This window comes from Manis javanica, chromosome 2, assembly GCF_040802235.1.
Source record: "Manis javanica isolate MJ-LG chromosome 2, MJ_LKY, whole genome shotgun sequence".
Lineage (NCBI taxonomy): Eukaryota > Metazoa > Chordata > Mammalia > Pholidota > Manidae > Manis > Manis javanica.
In genome coordinates, this window is record NC_133157.1 from 19,720,361 (window position 1) to 19,734,361 (window position 14,001).

General features: G+C 45.3%; 1 protein-coding gene across 3 annotated transcripts; it reads left to right on the forward strand.

Annotated features, from left to right (window-relative positions):
• Positions 1-6,712: 6,712 nt before the first annotated feature.
• RNF183 (ring finger protein 183) lies at positions 6,713-12,591 on the forward strand. 3 transcript variants are annotated; one of them, XM_073225944.1, is made up of 3 exons: positions 6,713-6,980; positions 9,437-9,578; positions 11,519-12,591. In XM_073225944.1, the coding sequence occupies exons 2-3, from the start codon at positions 9,539-9,541 to the stop codon at positions 12,118-12,120; spliced, it is 642 nt and encodes a 213-aa protein (XP_073082045.1). In that variant the 5' UTR covers positions 6,713-6,980; positions 9,437-9,538; the 3' UTR covers positions 12,121-12,591. The 3 variants fall into 3 exon arrangements, with proteins under 3 accessions (XP_073082045.1, XP_036883320.1, XP_017501028.2); XM_037027425.2 differs by lacking the exon at positions 9,437-9,578 and having other exon boundaries at positions 6,716-6,980; XM_017645539.3 differs by lacking the exons at positions 6,713-6,980; positions 9,437-9,578 and adding an exon at positions 9,590-10,850.
• The last annotated feature ends 1,410 nt before the right edge of the window (positions 12,592-14,001 follow it).

Below are 14,001 nucleotides of genomic sequence, written 5' to 3' on the forward strand. Positions count from 1 at the left end.
TGTGATCTCCCTCCGGACTTCATCCCATTGCTCTTGAATTTTTCTCTGCATGTCATCCCATTGCTCTTGCATTTTTCTCTGCATCTCTGTCAGCATGTTCATGATTTTTATTTTGAATTCTTTTCAGGAGGACTGGTTAGGTCTGTCTCCTTCTCAGGTGTTGTCTCTGTGATCTTTGTCTGCCTGTAGTTTTGCCTTTTCATGGTGATAGAGATAGTTTGCAGAGCTGGTAGGAGTGACAGCTGGAAGAGCTTTCCTTCTTGTTGGTTTGTGGCCTTCCTCTCCTGGCAGAATAGCGGCCTCTAGTGGCTTATGCTTGGCAGCTGTGTGCAGACAGGGCTTCAGCTATCTGCCCGGTTGCTATGGAGTTTATATCTGCTGTTGCTGTGGGCATGGCCTGGCTGGGGCTGCTCCTCCAAAATGGTGGAGCCCTGTTGGAGGGGGAGCGGCCGGGAGGCTATTTATCTCCGTAATGGGCCTCTGTGCTCCCTGTTACCCAGGGGGTTAGAGTGCCCAGAGATCCCCAGATTCCCTGCCTCTGGGCTAAGTGTCCTGTCCTGCCCCTTTAAGACTTCCAAAAAGCACTGTCCAAACCAAAACAACAACAGCAACAACGAAAGAGGGAAAAAAAAAAAAAAGGAGAAAATGCATGATTTTCTTTGTCCTCAGGCACCAGTCTCAGGCACCTGCTCACTGGTCTTGCTGCTCAAGAGTACATAATTTTATGCGCTAAAGTCTCCCTCTCATCCATGTCCGCCTTCCATGTGGCTCCCCCCAGAGGTGACCTGTGTTACCAGCATCTGATGTGTCCTTTCAGAGACTACGCGTATACAAGCAAATACGTGTATTTGTAATTTCCTTGATCATTTTCATAATCAAAAAGCAAGACTTTTTGATTTCTTCATTTTGAAGAAAAGATTGTAGAAGACTATTTTATGTAAAACAAAATTTAAATGTAAAAATATAAGTTAAAAAGGCTACAGAACAGTAAAGTATGACATTTTATAATAATTCATGAAAAAATATTTTTATAATTAAAATACTTAAAAGAGACAGCAAGGCTATACACCCAAATGTCTCCATGGTTATCTCTGCCTGTAGGATTTTGGGTGAGTTTATTTTTTCCTCATAGGTGGCAGTATGGCCTGGAGGTTTAGGGTGTAGACTCCGGCCCCACGTTGCCTGGTTCAGATCCCAGTCTGCTACTTCTTCACCCTGCAACTTTGGGCAAATGACTTAATCTCTCTGCGTCTTGGTGCCTTCATCTATAACACGGAGATGATATGATGATACCACTTATCCACTGAGGGATCATCAGGAATGTTATTCGAGGGCGGGCCCCTTGAATAGTGCCTAGCATTGTTCCTAAGGATCAGTAATTATTATATTCATGAGTGTCCTAATTTTTGCATATTGAACATGTATTACAATAAAAGTTAAATCATAAACCCCCACGACAGAAGGGAAACTACACAGTGGCCACAGAAAAGAGGGTGAGACCACGAGGCCCCAGGAGGAGCAGAAGTGAGACCCTGCAGACCCAGAGAGGAGGTCGTCTCTGGCTTCCAGATTTTGACACTCTAGAAGCCCTGTGAGAGGCTCCCTCTGCCAGTGCTGCCAGCTGAGCACTGTATGAGCAGAGCTGGACCCTGGCCCAGGAACCTTCCTGGCATTTGGAGAAGGCCTCTGAGACCTTCCTTGTACAAACAGCCTCCAGCCAAACCTTTGCACCTGTCTTCTGGCAGGGCTCACCTGGAGAAAGGCTTCAGAGTAAGTGTGAGGACTTATCTGGCTGTGCCTGGATCAACTTATCCTAAAGTCCTTCTGAAGGCCAATTTCTGCTACCCTGACGTGGCTGAAAGTCAGGAGGGTGGGGTGGGTGAAAGACAAGATGCTTTATTCACAACCCAGCTAGAGAAACAACTGTCCCATTTCAGCTCCATGTTTCTAAACAGCAGGCAGCATGTGCAGAAGGCATGTTGCCCTCATCCTTCTGCTGGAGCCTGTCCCCTGCATGAGGACTGAGAGCAGAGGCGACAGCTGCCCAGAGGCTCATGCACACCAGGCTCAGATGAAGGCAGGGCAGGAATGCATAGAACCAGGAGTTGGAGGCCCTGGGATCCAGCCTCAGCTCTGACATTTGCATTGATGTTAGCTTGGATGCACCCTTAATTTCACCAAAATCTGATTGCTTCTCACAAATCTCTTGAGTTGGTCTGGGAATAACGATGCTAGATGGGACCTGGTTGATGAGAAGTATATGAACTACTTTATATTTGAAAGAATATCGAGATCTTGCGGTTCCTGCTAAGTCTGAAATTAACAAGCACTGGGCAATAGTATCATAAAAATGTCTAACTTTATTCAGTTTACACATTCTGAGAATAAAATAATAAAATGGTTCATAACTCTTATCCACAATTCTAAAATCCTCACACTCTGAAGACAAAGCTTTTTCATTAAATTTGGTGTCCAAAATGACCTGACCATATGGTGCTTATTCTTTTTGGTATCTATACTTACAATAGATTGCAGAATATTAATGCAATTGATTACAGGATGCAGCCTCAGATTCCACTGGGAGGGTGAGATCTGACTCAGTGTATGGTAAGTGCATCATACTATCTTCCTAAAATATGAAGTATTCTGAATTCTTACACACTATCTGGCCCCAGTGGTTTTGGGTAAGGGATTGTGACCTTAAAACAAATTCAGATGCTGCATAAAGCAGATGCAGGGGAATGCCCGTTCCCGTGTTGGATTCATCCAGCCCCGTTGGGGATATTTTATTCCTAGTCCCAGGTCCTTGGGAGATCTTTATGAATCTGAAGATGGATGTAATCAGGATGAATCAAGGAGCATGTGTTGGGGATATTTCTCCAAAATCATCACTCCTCATCCTTTAATATGTTTCTGAATATCCTAGGGATCTTGTAAAAATGCAAAAAAGGTCGGGAATGGGCCTTAAGTTTTGCATTTCTAATAGTCTCCCGGTAACTCCTGTGCTGCTGGGACTGTCCTAAACTCAGGACAGGCCTAAGGCAAGGTTCTGAGTGATGACGGTGTGATGCCCCACTAAGAGAGTTGCCCCCTGCTCTTGGTGAGGGACTTGCTAAACACTGATTATCACCCGACCAAAACCTGCTTTGTCAATGCCGTTTCTCTGTCTTCCATGCTCATCTACCTTGTGCTGCCTCTTCATCCCCAGATGGGTTCACACCACCCTGCACCTCCACTCCAGACCCTGGCTGGGCTCCACTGAGTCTCATGACTCTGCTCATCCAGTTCCAAGGTACTGCTTTGATGAGGTGCTTTTCCGGCTGGCTGACCTTACCCCACAAGCATTAACTAAATTAGTTTCACTCTCAAATTCCTGAGATGCCTCCCTATCTCTCCTGGGAATCTCCTCAGAAAAAGTTTCCACTGTTTGCAAAGTACTCCCTACCCCTGACCACACAGAAACATTATGATAACACAATTGCTCACTAGACAATTAATGACCTGGAAAAGGGCCATGGCTTATTTAATTTTTATTTCAATGCTTGCAATGCCCTGACCTATTTCTTATATGCCCTTCCTACTTTCCTTTTTTTAAGTTCTGGATTCCCTGGTTGCAGAAACTAGATTTACTTTTCAAGTGAATTTTCTTATTACAAAAGTAATGTGTGTTTATTAATAAAAATGTAGAAAATATAAGTAAGAAAATGATAATATCAGTAAGCTTATCACACAGAAATAACCACTTTAATCTTTAGCCTTAGGACCTTTCAGTCTTCATATATAAATTTTGTTTTACAAAATCTGGCTCACAGTACATATACTATTTTGTAAACTGCTTTCCCCTCTCCTCCATTTACAGTATACTGTTCCATTTTCACAAGTCAATAAGAATCATTCTACAACTTCATGTTGAATAACTATGTAGTTTTCCACTCAACTGATGTGCTATAGTTGGGCTTTGACATTTTTTTCAATCGTTTGTGCTTAAAACTGCGTTGAATATCCTCACTTGGCCAGAAGATACAGGCAATGTATTCTGGTTATGATACCAACTCTGATGTGTATATTACTTATCAAAGACCACCAAGCAATTCTCCAATACCTGCTGGGTATCCTACAATTCAACTCAATTCCACCATGGTCTACATGGAGATAGACTCAGAGCCCACAGTTAAGGGCTCAGTCCCACAAGACTGCCTCCCCCCAACACATACTTCAGATACCAATTGCCATGTCCAGGTTGTCACCCGTGCTTCTTACTGACTGACTGTAGATTGGAGGTTCCCGTGACCCTTCTTGGATTTGATGAATTTGCTAGAGCTGCTCCCAGAACTCACGAGAAACATGTATCTGTTTGCCAGCTTATTATAAAGGATACAGATGAACAGCCCATGAAAGAGATGCATAGGGCAGGATATGTGGGTAGGAGCACAGAGCTTCCACACCTTCTCCAAGCCTGCCATTCTCCCAGCACCTCCATGTGTTCATCAGTCCAGAAGTTCACTGAACCCTTTTGAATCCTTTTGAATTTTTATAGAGGCTTTATTAACCAAGCATGCTTGATTAAATCACTGGCCACTGGTGATTGAACTCAATCTCTAGCCACTCTCTAGTCCCAGAAGGTTGAGAGGAGGTGGTGTTGGGACTGGACTGACTGTTCCAACCTTTCAATTGCTTGATTGGTTCCCCGGGCAACCAGCCCACATTCTTAGGTCATGTAGGGAGCTTTCTAAAACTTTTCTCATTAGTCTAACAAAAGACACTGTTACCATTCTCCTCACTTAGGATGTTCTATGGGTTTTAAGAATTCCATGCCAGAAATGGGATGAAGACCAAATATCTACTTCTTATTGTAAATCAAAATAACATACATATCTTTTGACTCTTCCAGGGAATTATATTATTAGGTCAAAATGTATGAACTGTATGGTTTGGTAAGTGTTGCCAAACCAGAAAGCATGGCTTCAGAACTCTCAAATACAAACCAGATCCTTTGGGCTGAATCGGTGCCTTGAATCTCCGTTAACCTTAGTTAACCAGCAGGGACACTGCAAACTGGGGAACCGTCGAGCTGAGAGGACACCCAGGGCACCAAGGCATGCCTTGAGACATCCCTATCTCCCTTCAGAAAGACGAGGGAAATTACTTAGAGACCTTTTCTAGGGATTTACAACTTCCTGAAGTCCGCACCTTTTATTTTCACACAGTTCTAAGCTAATCTAAATCCTGCAATCATTTTGGCATTTATTTTTCCATCCAATCCTTATATATTTAACATGAAGGGATTAGATGGGTAAGAGAAAGGGTAAGCAAGCAGTTTATGGCACAACGTTTCAATGAAATACAATACAACCATCAAAAAACTTAAAAAGCTCCTTACATACTAATACAGAATGTTATCTCAGATATATCATTTAGCAAAAAAAGTTGTAGAATAGTGTCCACCATATGCACATATGTGACTACATCACACTTTGCCATAGGAGTTTGTGTATCCATAAAATATCTTTGGAAAGATACAAAAGAAACTTTGACAGTATAATTCCTTAATTTTCAGGGCAACTAAGGGGCTGGTAGAAGAACATTTTCATTGCAAAGTCAAATCTTTCACCTGCTGAACAACATGAATGTATTTCCTATTCTAAAACAAAAATTTAAAAACAAAATGAGGGGACTAGGGCATTTGACTACGTCATGAATCAAATATTTTTCTGTTTATTCTCCAAACACCACTGAAAGGGTCATTAAAGGAATAAAAGAGGATCATAAGTACAGAGAATTTGAAAGGGGAACAAAAGATGGAGCATGTGAGCACACTTTTGGGGGATGGTAAGGCAGTGGCCCAGATTTCAGAGCCAGACTTGCAGTCCCAGCTGCTTCTCAGGAACTCTTGGGCAAATGAATCCCTACTTACTTTGAACTTCCGCTTCCTTACCTGCAGAAGAGTAAGGATAAATCGTCAATTTTACATAGTCCATATTGTGCTAGGCGCTGTGCCTCCTGGGATTACTCAGAGGATTCACTCTCAGAGATCAGAAGCTGTTAGTAAAGCACAGAGAAAACTGCTATTATTAATTTTAATAATAGCATTTTTTGCTACTATTATTTTCATATTTGTCAGTTTGATAGGAAAAAGTAACTTATTTAAATTTTAATTTCTAATTACAAATGCGGTTGAACAGTTACTTACATTCCATTTGTATTTATTTTTCTGTAATATGTCTGATCATATTATTAGTTGTAGTAAACATTTACCACATGTTACTGTGTACCAGGCACTGTTATGATCTCTACATCTATTACCTCATTTTCTCTGCAGATCATGGAGGTGAAGTTATTGTGCCCATTTTCAGGTAAGGCAACTAAGGCTTAGAGGAGTTAGTTTGTTCAAGGCGCCCTTGTTTGTAAGTTGAGTCTAGATTCTGAATGAGGACTTGACTGGGAACCCAGGCTCTTCAGGCTTATGCTTGGAAGACTCTCCCGTTTTTCTGTTGGATTCTTTGTCTTTTCTTAATGTTCTGCAAGAGCCCTATTTTTTGGCTGTAGGTGCTCAAAGTAGGGAGGGATATCTATCTGGGCTGAGGGACAGAACTGGCTTCGGAGATACCATGCCTTCCTTTCAAAGTAAGGCTGTTCATGAATCAAAGCAGTGCAGTCAGAAAAGATGGCAGAAAACCAACCCAATACAGAGCAGGAGACTGCAAAGATGAGTGGACTTTGACCCTCTTAGAGAAAAGTCAACAGTGACTCACAGGAAGAAGATGAAGCCAAAGCTTCCAGGCTGTCTCCCATAAGCACGCAGGCCAAAATCACCGGAAGGAAGGGGAAAACCTGAAACAGTGCTGGTCAGGAGCTTGCTGAGGACTGATGCAAATGAGCCCCAGCCACAGCTGCCTGGAAACCAGGTCACAGAAGTCAGAACGCAGAGCACCTGCTGCAGGGCTGCACTTGGGGAAGGAGGCGGCGGCTCTGAGGAGCAGGTAAGGAGCCAGAGAGGGTCATGGAGGGATGGGTCACAGGGCCCTAGGCTTCTGAGAGACAGCATTGTCCCCCAGGTGAATACTGGCCTGGAGGCAGGGCTCCTAGGGTCATCTTTGAAGCTCAGCCTGGCAAGCCACTTCACCATTCTGAGCCTTGGTGCCCCCATCTAGAACATGGGTATAAAAATACCATGCTAACTATGTATTGAGCACCTGCTGCGCTTTGCTGGGCACCCTGCAGACATTATTCCTCCCTGATAGTGAGCCTCAAACGTGGGATTATTAACCTATTTTACACGGAAAAATGAGGCTGAGAGGTTGAGCCATTTGTTTAAAAACTCATAGCAAGTAAGTCTGATTCCAAAGCCCACACTTTCAACTCCCTATCCTGCTTCCTCCACAGGGTGATTTTAAAGACTCAAATGGCCTTATACAAATGGAAAAAATTGTAAAAGACAATTATACCATCTAGATGTGAGTTGCTGCACTTAGATCCTAGCTAGAGGTCCTTTGTAAACTGTGAAGTGTTACAAAATTCCAGTTCTTCGTCTCTCTACTCTTGAGGTTGTAAACTTAGGGGCAATGCTACAATTAACATTTGTCTGGTGACTTAGTCGTAGACAGAGGTGATGTCTTTGGTTGTGATGTTTAGGACTTACTCTACCTGAGACGTCCTGGCTTGGGGTGGGTGGCGAGTGGATACTTGGAGAGAGGCTCTCCTGGACCAGCTGGTCCTGAAAGAACAGTGGATGCCTGAGTGGACCATGGCAGATAAGGGCGCAGGTGCTGTTACAACACTGAGCATCTGCCTCTTGAACAGCCCTCTACAGCTTTGGCCATGGAACTTCAGAAAATGTAGGTCTGCTTTGTAGGGAAGGGGAGATCTTTAAGAGTACTAATACAAGCTTACTATAGTAAAATTTGAATTTTCAAATAAGAGGGGAAAAACCCCACCTATATTCTTACTCCCAGAGATAACCATTGTTGACATCTTGGTGTTCATTTTTCCAAACACTTTTTCCATTGCACACATACATTGGAAGATTGGATAATATTGTAATGTGGTTCTATTACTGGTTCTTTTCATTTCAGGACACATCACAAACATATTTCCATATCAGTAGGTGTTTTGGCATGTCATTTTAAAGGCTGCTGAATGTCTCTGCATGGATGGAGCAGAATTTATCTGGTCATTGTCCTGCTGTTGAGTAACTAGGTAGTTTTCAGTACTTCACCATTAGGGGCGTGCTTCGCTGGGTAGTCTATAATCAGATCTTTGCACAGGTCCTTGATTATTTCCATGGATAGATTCCCAGTGGGGAAATGGCTGAATCAAGGCTATGTACATTTTACAGCTTTTGGTAAGTACTGAACGCTTGCTTCTGACATTCTGGAATTCAGGAACTCCTCAAAGCTCAATGCAAAAATTTCTGTGCCCTCAAAGTCAGCATTGACCCTTACTTTCTCTCAGTCCATTTGTAGGGTAATGCCAGCCACCTCACATATAGTCTTTGCTGGGCACCAGGCTCCTCTAAGAGCTTTACCCTCTAATTTATACTATTTTTAGCTTCCTTTGTAGAAGAAATTGAGGCCAGAGAGGTTGATCAATTCAACTGGAGTCACACCCTAATAAGCAGTGGAACTGGGGGCTAAGACTTGACAAACTGCTTCCAGAATCTATGTTCTCCACTCCTTCTTGGGAAGTGCTTTTGATTTCATGTGCCAAGATCTGTTTTGCTCCATTCCTTTGATCTTCTCTGCCATCACCTCACCTATACCAAGTACCACCATCCTAGCCTTCCATTTCCACTGTTCCTTTTAGCCTGTTCTCTGCTCTGCAGCTGGAATGGTATTTTTTGAATGGAAATAGTGGTGGCAGATGGTAACTGCACTTATTCTGGTGAGCATTTTGTAATGTATATAATTGTTCAATCACTGTTGTACACTTGAAACTAATTTAATATTTTATATCAACTATACTTCAATGAATTAATAAAATAAAATGGAAATAGGCTCATATCACCCACACACACACACACACACACACACATCCCCACCCCTAGAATAAATTCCAGATGCATCCCCCAGCTTGCAAGGCCCACCTCCTCCCTCCCTGACTTTTCCCTAAGCCACTTTCCCACCCCAGCTCCACCCACTGCACCTCTGTCACCTGGTCTCCCGTCATTCCCTGAATTTGGCAGAACTTGTGCTCACCTTAGGGCTTTGGCAGAAGTTCCTTGACTTGGAAGGCTCTTCCTACAGTCTGCGTGGCTGGATTCTTCTCATCCTTCAGTATCACTTTTATATCACCTCTCTAGAGAAACTTTTCTTGGTACTCTCAACTGAAACAGCCAATCCCCTTAAACCCATTTTCCTTTCTGTCCTTCATAGCACTAATTAAAATTATGTATTTGTTTATTGCCCACTACTCATTAAATGTCTCTTTCCCTCACTAGATTCTAAATGTCAAAGAGCATGGCTATTTGGTTACCCAGTGCCTAGCAGAGTGCTTGGCATACAATGAGCACTCAATAATTCAACAACAATAAAGTGGGTGGATGGTCCTCATAAGAAGACATCCAAAGGCAAGCATCCTTGGTAAACTCTCCTGGCCTTGGTCAGAGCTATTTCATCCCCCTTCTGCATGTCTTCACTTCCTCATCCCCACAGGGAGCAGCCACAGAGGTTTAGGAGAAAATCGGGAAGCCATGGGTGCAAAAGTGGGAGCAGGTATCAGTGCAGTCAGGGTGGGTCACATCATAGCAGGGACACATGGGAGACTCACTGCAGCCAGATGCCCTCAGCCTCGCTCCTGAATTCCTACTGTGAGAGATTATGGCCATTAAGAATTTCTGATAAAATGCAAACATTTGCTATTTAGCTGATAACACACGTCCAACAAGTGCCTGAATGGATGAGTGGTGTGCTTCAGCATGGTGGGGGACTGGAAGTCCCAGTGTCACCATTAACCAGCTGGGTGACCTTGGGTGAGAGCCACTTCCTGCCTCCCATCTGCAACCTGAGTGATTAGGAAGGAGAAGTGGTTTGTAAGCCTTTTTTTGTCCTCAGTAGCTCAACTCTTCAGCTTACTCAAATGACCACTGTGAGAAAAGCTGTTTCTGGTTGAACTGGGGAGGTGTGGCTGGAGCCCTCCTCTTCCGGCCCCCCCACCCCCATTTAAATCCTTGAGGGTGGTGGGACTGTCAACCCTTGCACACTAAGATCTCAGCAATCAGTGCCTGCCAGGCTGTCTGTGCTCTGAGAACAAAGAAGGCAGCCAGGCTTGTGTGTGTTGGGTGTAGCTACTTGGGCACCTGAACTTGCTGATTCTAATATTCAGAGGTTTAGCCTGTGTAGAGAGGAATTGCAGAGCAATTGAAGTGCAGGGCAGGCAGCCCCTTTGTGTGAGAAGGAGGTTTCAATCCTAGAAAAGAAATGAGGGCCCAGGAGAGATGAAGCCCAGAAGGCTTGGTTATCTTTTCCATAATCTAGAAGAAGGAAATTACCACCCCTACCTTGCCAGGCCAGGGATTCTAGGTCTTGAAGAGACGGCCCACAATCTTGCTACCCAGATACTTGGCTACCAGGGTTGGTTGGTTGCCACGCCCCCAGGAGGACAGGTCCCCCACCTCCCCACCCTGCTTCCCGCCACCCTTCGCTGGCCTTTGCTGCAGGCAGGTAGCTCAAGAGGCGGCACCCCAGCCACCTGGCAGCCCCAGGTGCTGCGTGTGCGCTGCCATGGTGACGGGCCCCAGGGCTGGTGGCAAGAAGGCTGTCTCCCAAAGCTTTGCAGATTCAGGAGAGGGAGAGACTGGAGCCTCAGGCCCTTCAGGTAGTCTGCCTCATCACCCTGGTGCCAAGGAAGCCCAGGTGGGTGCCCTGGGTTTCTGGAGATAGAGGGAGGGAGGGAGGAGGAGGCCAAGTATTGGGAGGAGACTCTGCAAGGGCTGATATGGGGACCTGGGCAGGGGAGGTTTTTCAAGCTTCCAGGCCAAGGGGAAACCTTCAGGCCAGTGCAGTGCCCCATACAAACTGGGCAAATGGGCTCTGCAGGGTTGGTCCTATAGCCCAATGGGAGAGGAGAAAGAGGACCTGGCATTTGTCCCTAGAAGAGAGATAGACCAGGGAATTCACAAAGGCCATCTCTGCACTAGTCAGGGATTTGAGGCAGCAGGGAAAGAAATATTTGCCTTTCAGCATAAACCACTGACTGTGGCTCCCCTCCTTCTCCCTGGAGTCTGAGAAGGAAAGGGCAATTGCATGGAACATAAGGAGCATTTTTATCCTTCTCCAAAACTGGGGTCCTCCAGTGGCAGTTCATTCTTTGTGGGGTGGCTCAGGCCTTTTCCCTGAACACCAGGCTTAGTTCTACAGCTTAGGAACCAGGTGGTCTGGAATAAATCAGACTTTTTGAACCCATTTTTCATCTGTGAAATGTGGGTGGCAGTACTTTTTAATTCAGAGGACTCGTGGCTTGGGATCAAGCACAGGGACAGAGCTTACCGGGTGTTCGTTTGTTCCTTTTACCTTTCTGCCAGGCCTATTGGTGTCTGATCTGAGGATGGCCCATCAGCAGGGCCGGAAGCCTGAGGCGGAGTGTCCTGTCTGCTGGAACCCCTTCAATAACACATTTCACACCCCCAAAGTGCTGGACTGCTGTCACTCCTTCTGTGTGGAATGCCTGGCCCACCTCAGCCTGGTGACCCCGGCCCGGCGCCGCTTGCTGTGCCCACTCTGTCGCCAGCCCACTGTGCTGGCATCCGGGCAGCCTGTCACTGACTTGCCCACAGATACTGCCGTGCTCACCCTGCTTCGCCTGGAGCCCCACCACGTCATCCTGGAAGGCCGGCAGCTCTGTCTCAAGGACCAGCCCAAGAGCCGCTACTTCCTACGCCAGCCCCGGGTTTACACGCTGGATCTAGGCGCTGAGCCTGACAGCCAGACGGTGCCCCCCCAGGACAGGGCCCCAGCCACCAGGCCTACACCCGTCTCCATCCCCAGCCACTACTCTCTGAGGGAGTGTTTTCGCAACCCTCAGCTCCGGATCTTTGCCTACCTGATGGCTGTCATCCTCAGTGTCACTCTGTTGCTCATCTTCTCCATCTTTTGGACCAAGCAGTTCCTTTGGGGTATGGGGTGAGCGTCTGTCCCCAACAAGAAACAAAGTCTTTCTCAGTGGTTGCTGGGTATGGGGCCTGCAGGACCTCGTTTGGGTTGTCTGCCTTTATAGTATTGCTCATTTTACCATTAGGCCATCCATTTGCTTCTGGGATAAGAGTCCTGCCATAAAACCTCTGAAAGCTAAAGGGCTGAGAGAAGAGGCCAAGAGACCTCTGGGTATGAACTATGGCGCCATGGAAGGGCAGAGCGATGCAGCCACTTGTGCCAAAGGGCTGGACCGTGCCATCCAGGAAGCTGGCTAGCCCGACGAGCAAGTTGCATTGCTCTGGATTCAGTTCACTTTTTGAGTTGCTTTTTAAATTACATGTTGCTAAACAACTTCTGAAAGTTGAGAGTCAATTCTGTGACCAAGTGTGTATGTCTCATCCTTTCAGATTCCTCTCCAGATGTTTTGCCATCAGTATCAGTAAAACTGGTCTGTTTTCATTCATTCATCACTTACTCATTCAGTAACCATGTATTTGGCTGGTGCTGTGTTGAAACTAGGGGAAGAGAAGGGCAGCATTATCCTCGGGGGACAGAGAGCCCTTACCGGCAAGGAGGGCATGTTTATCTGGCTTCTTCTTGTGCAAGACCACCTCATGTCCATGTGGTTTATGGACTGCTAAGTATAAAAGTTTAAAGGCAAAAGCAGCTAGGGTCAGTTGATCAGGTCTGGGATTTGGAAGGTCCTGGTAGGAGAGATTGGGCCTAATGAAAAGAGTAGGTGCAGAGTGGGCTGACTCCTTTCCCCTAAGCCCCGAAATGCTAACCTCAACAAGGCAGAAACCCTGGCTAGGGTAAAAGCCTTAGCTCCCATCGCAGCCCATGCAGGCAGGGAGCCCTTGTTTTCATTTTATGACAGATTCTAGGACCCAAGGAAAACAAGATAGAATTGGAAAGCTCAAGCTACTGCTTGACGTTACTACCACTAGTGTCTAAAACCCTGGTTTCTGCTTCCCTAGTTTTAATACTGCCTGGTGGCTCGGGGTTCTGAAATAATCTGAGTGGTTAAACAGCATCACAATTATGAAAAGGTAACATTTTGAGTTCTTCAAAATATTTAAAGAATAAGCTTTCAGAAGCCAGAAATTGAGTTGGTTTTACTGCTCTAAATAACAATTGTGAGTTTAATGGAACTAGCTTCCATAAATTTTAGGGGTCTTAATGTACAAGATATTGCAAAATAGTCAAGACATATTATTTCATGTTTAGTAAGACCAGTCTTAAGCTCCAATGGGAAGAAAAAATTTCTCCACTACAAAATTGGAAAGCTGCCTATGTATCCTGCCAGGAGACTTGCACCTACCTCCCCATTTGTGCCATCAAAGATAATTACCCTTAAGCTGAGACCTGACCTCTCCCCACTGACTTCATTTCTTTACACATCCTTGCTCCTGCATCTTGTGGCAGGTAAATTAGGCAATGACCTCACCATGTTCTCTGAGCCATGAGGAACAGGAAGAGGAGCTGGGGGAGCTCAGGAGGATCACCTGCCTCTGCACGAGGACCCGCTGTACCAGTTAAGTAAGCTTCATCCCTACTGCACAGATGAAACTTAGGCCCTGCAGTTTAGAGCCAAGGTCAGGGTCACCGAGCTAGTAAGTGGTGGACTTTCAGTCAAAACAGAACTTACATTTCTGGAATGGCTGACACACCATCCAGATAAGACATAAAGTTTGAGTTTTTTGGGATAGGGAAGAATATACTTAACATTATAGCATCCTGTTTTTATATTCACTAGTTCTAACACTGGGGCAGTGCCATCCTCCTAGGGGGTCATTCAGAAATGTTTGGGAGTTATCTTTGGTATTCCAATGAAGCGGATGTGTTCTGGCTTTCGGTTCCAGGAATCAGGGAT

Coding starts and splice junctions, on each gene's coding strand:
- RNF183 (XM_073225944.1), top strand. CDS start 9,539: ATGGTCCTCATAAGAAGACATCCAAAGGCAAGCATCCTTG. Junction 9,579..11,518: donor TCCAAAGGCAAGCATCCTTG/GTAAACTCTCCT, acceptor CCTTTCTGCCAG/GCCTATTGGTGTCTGATCTG.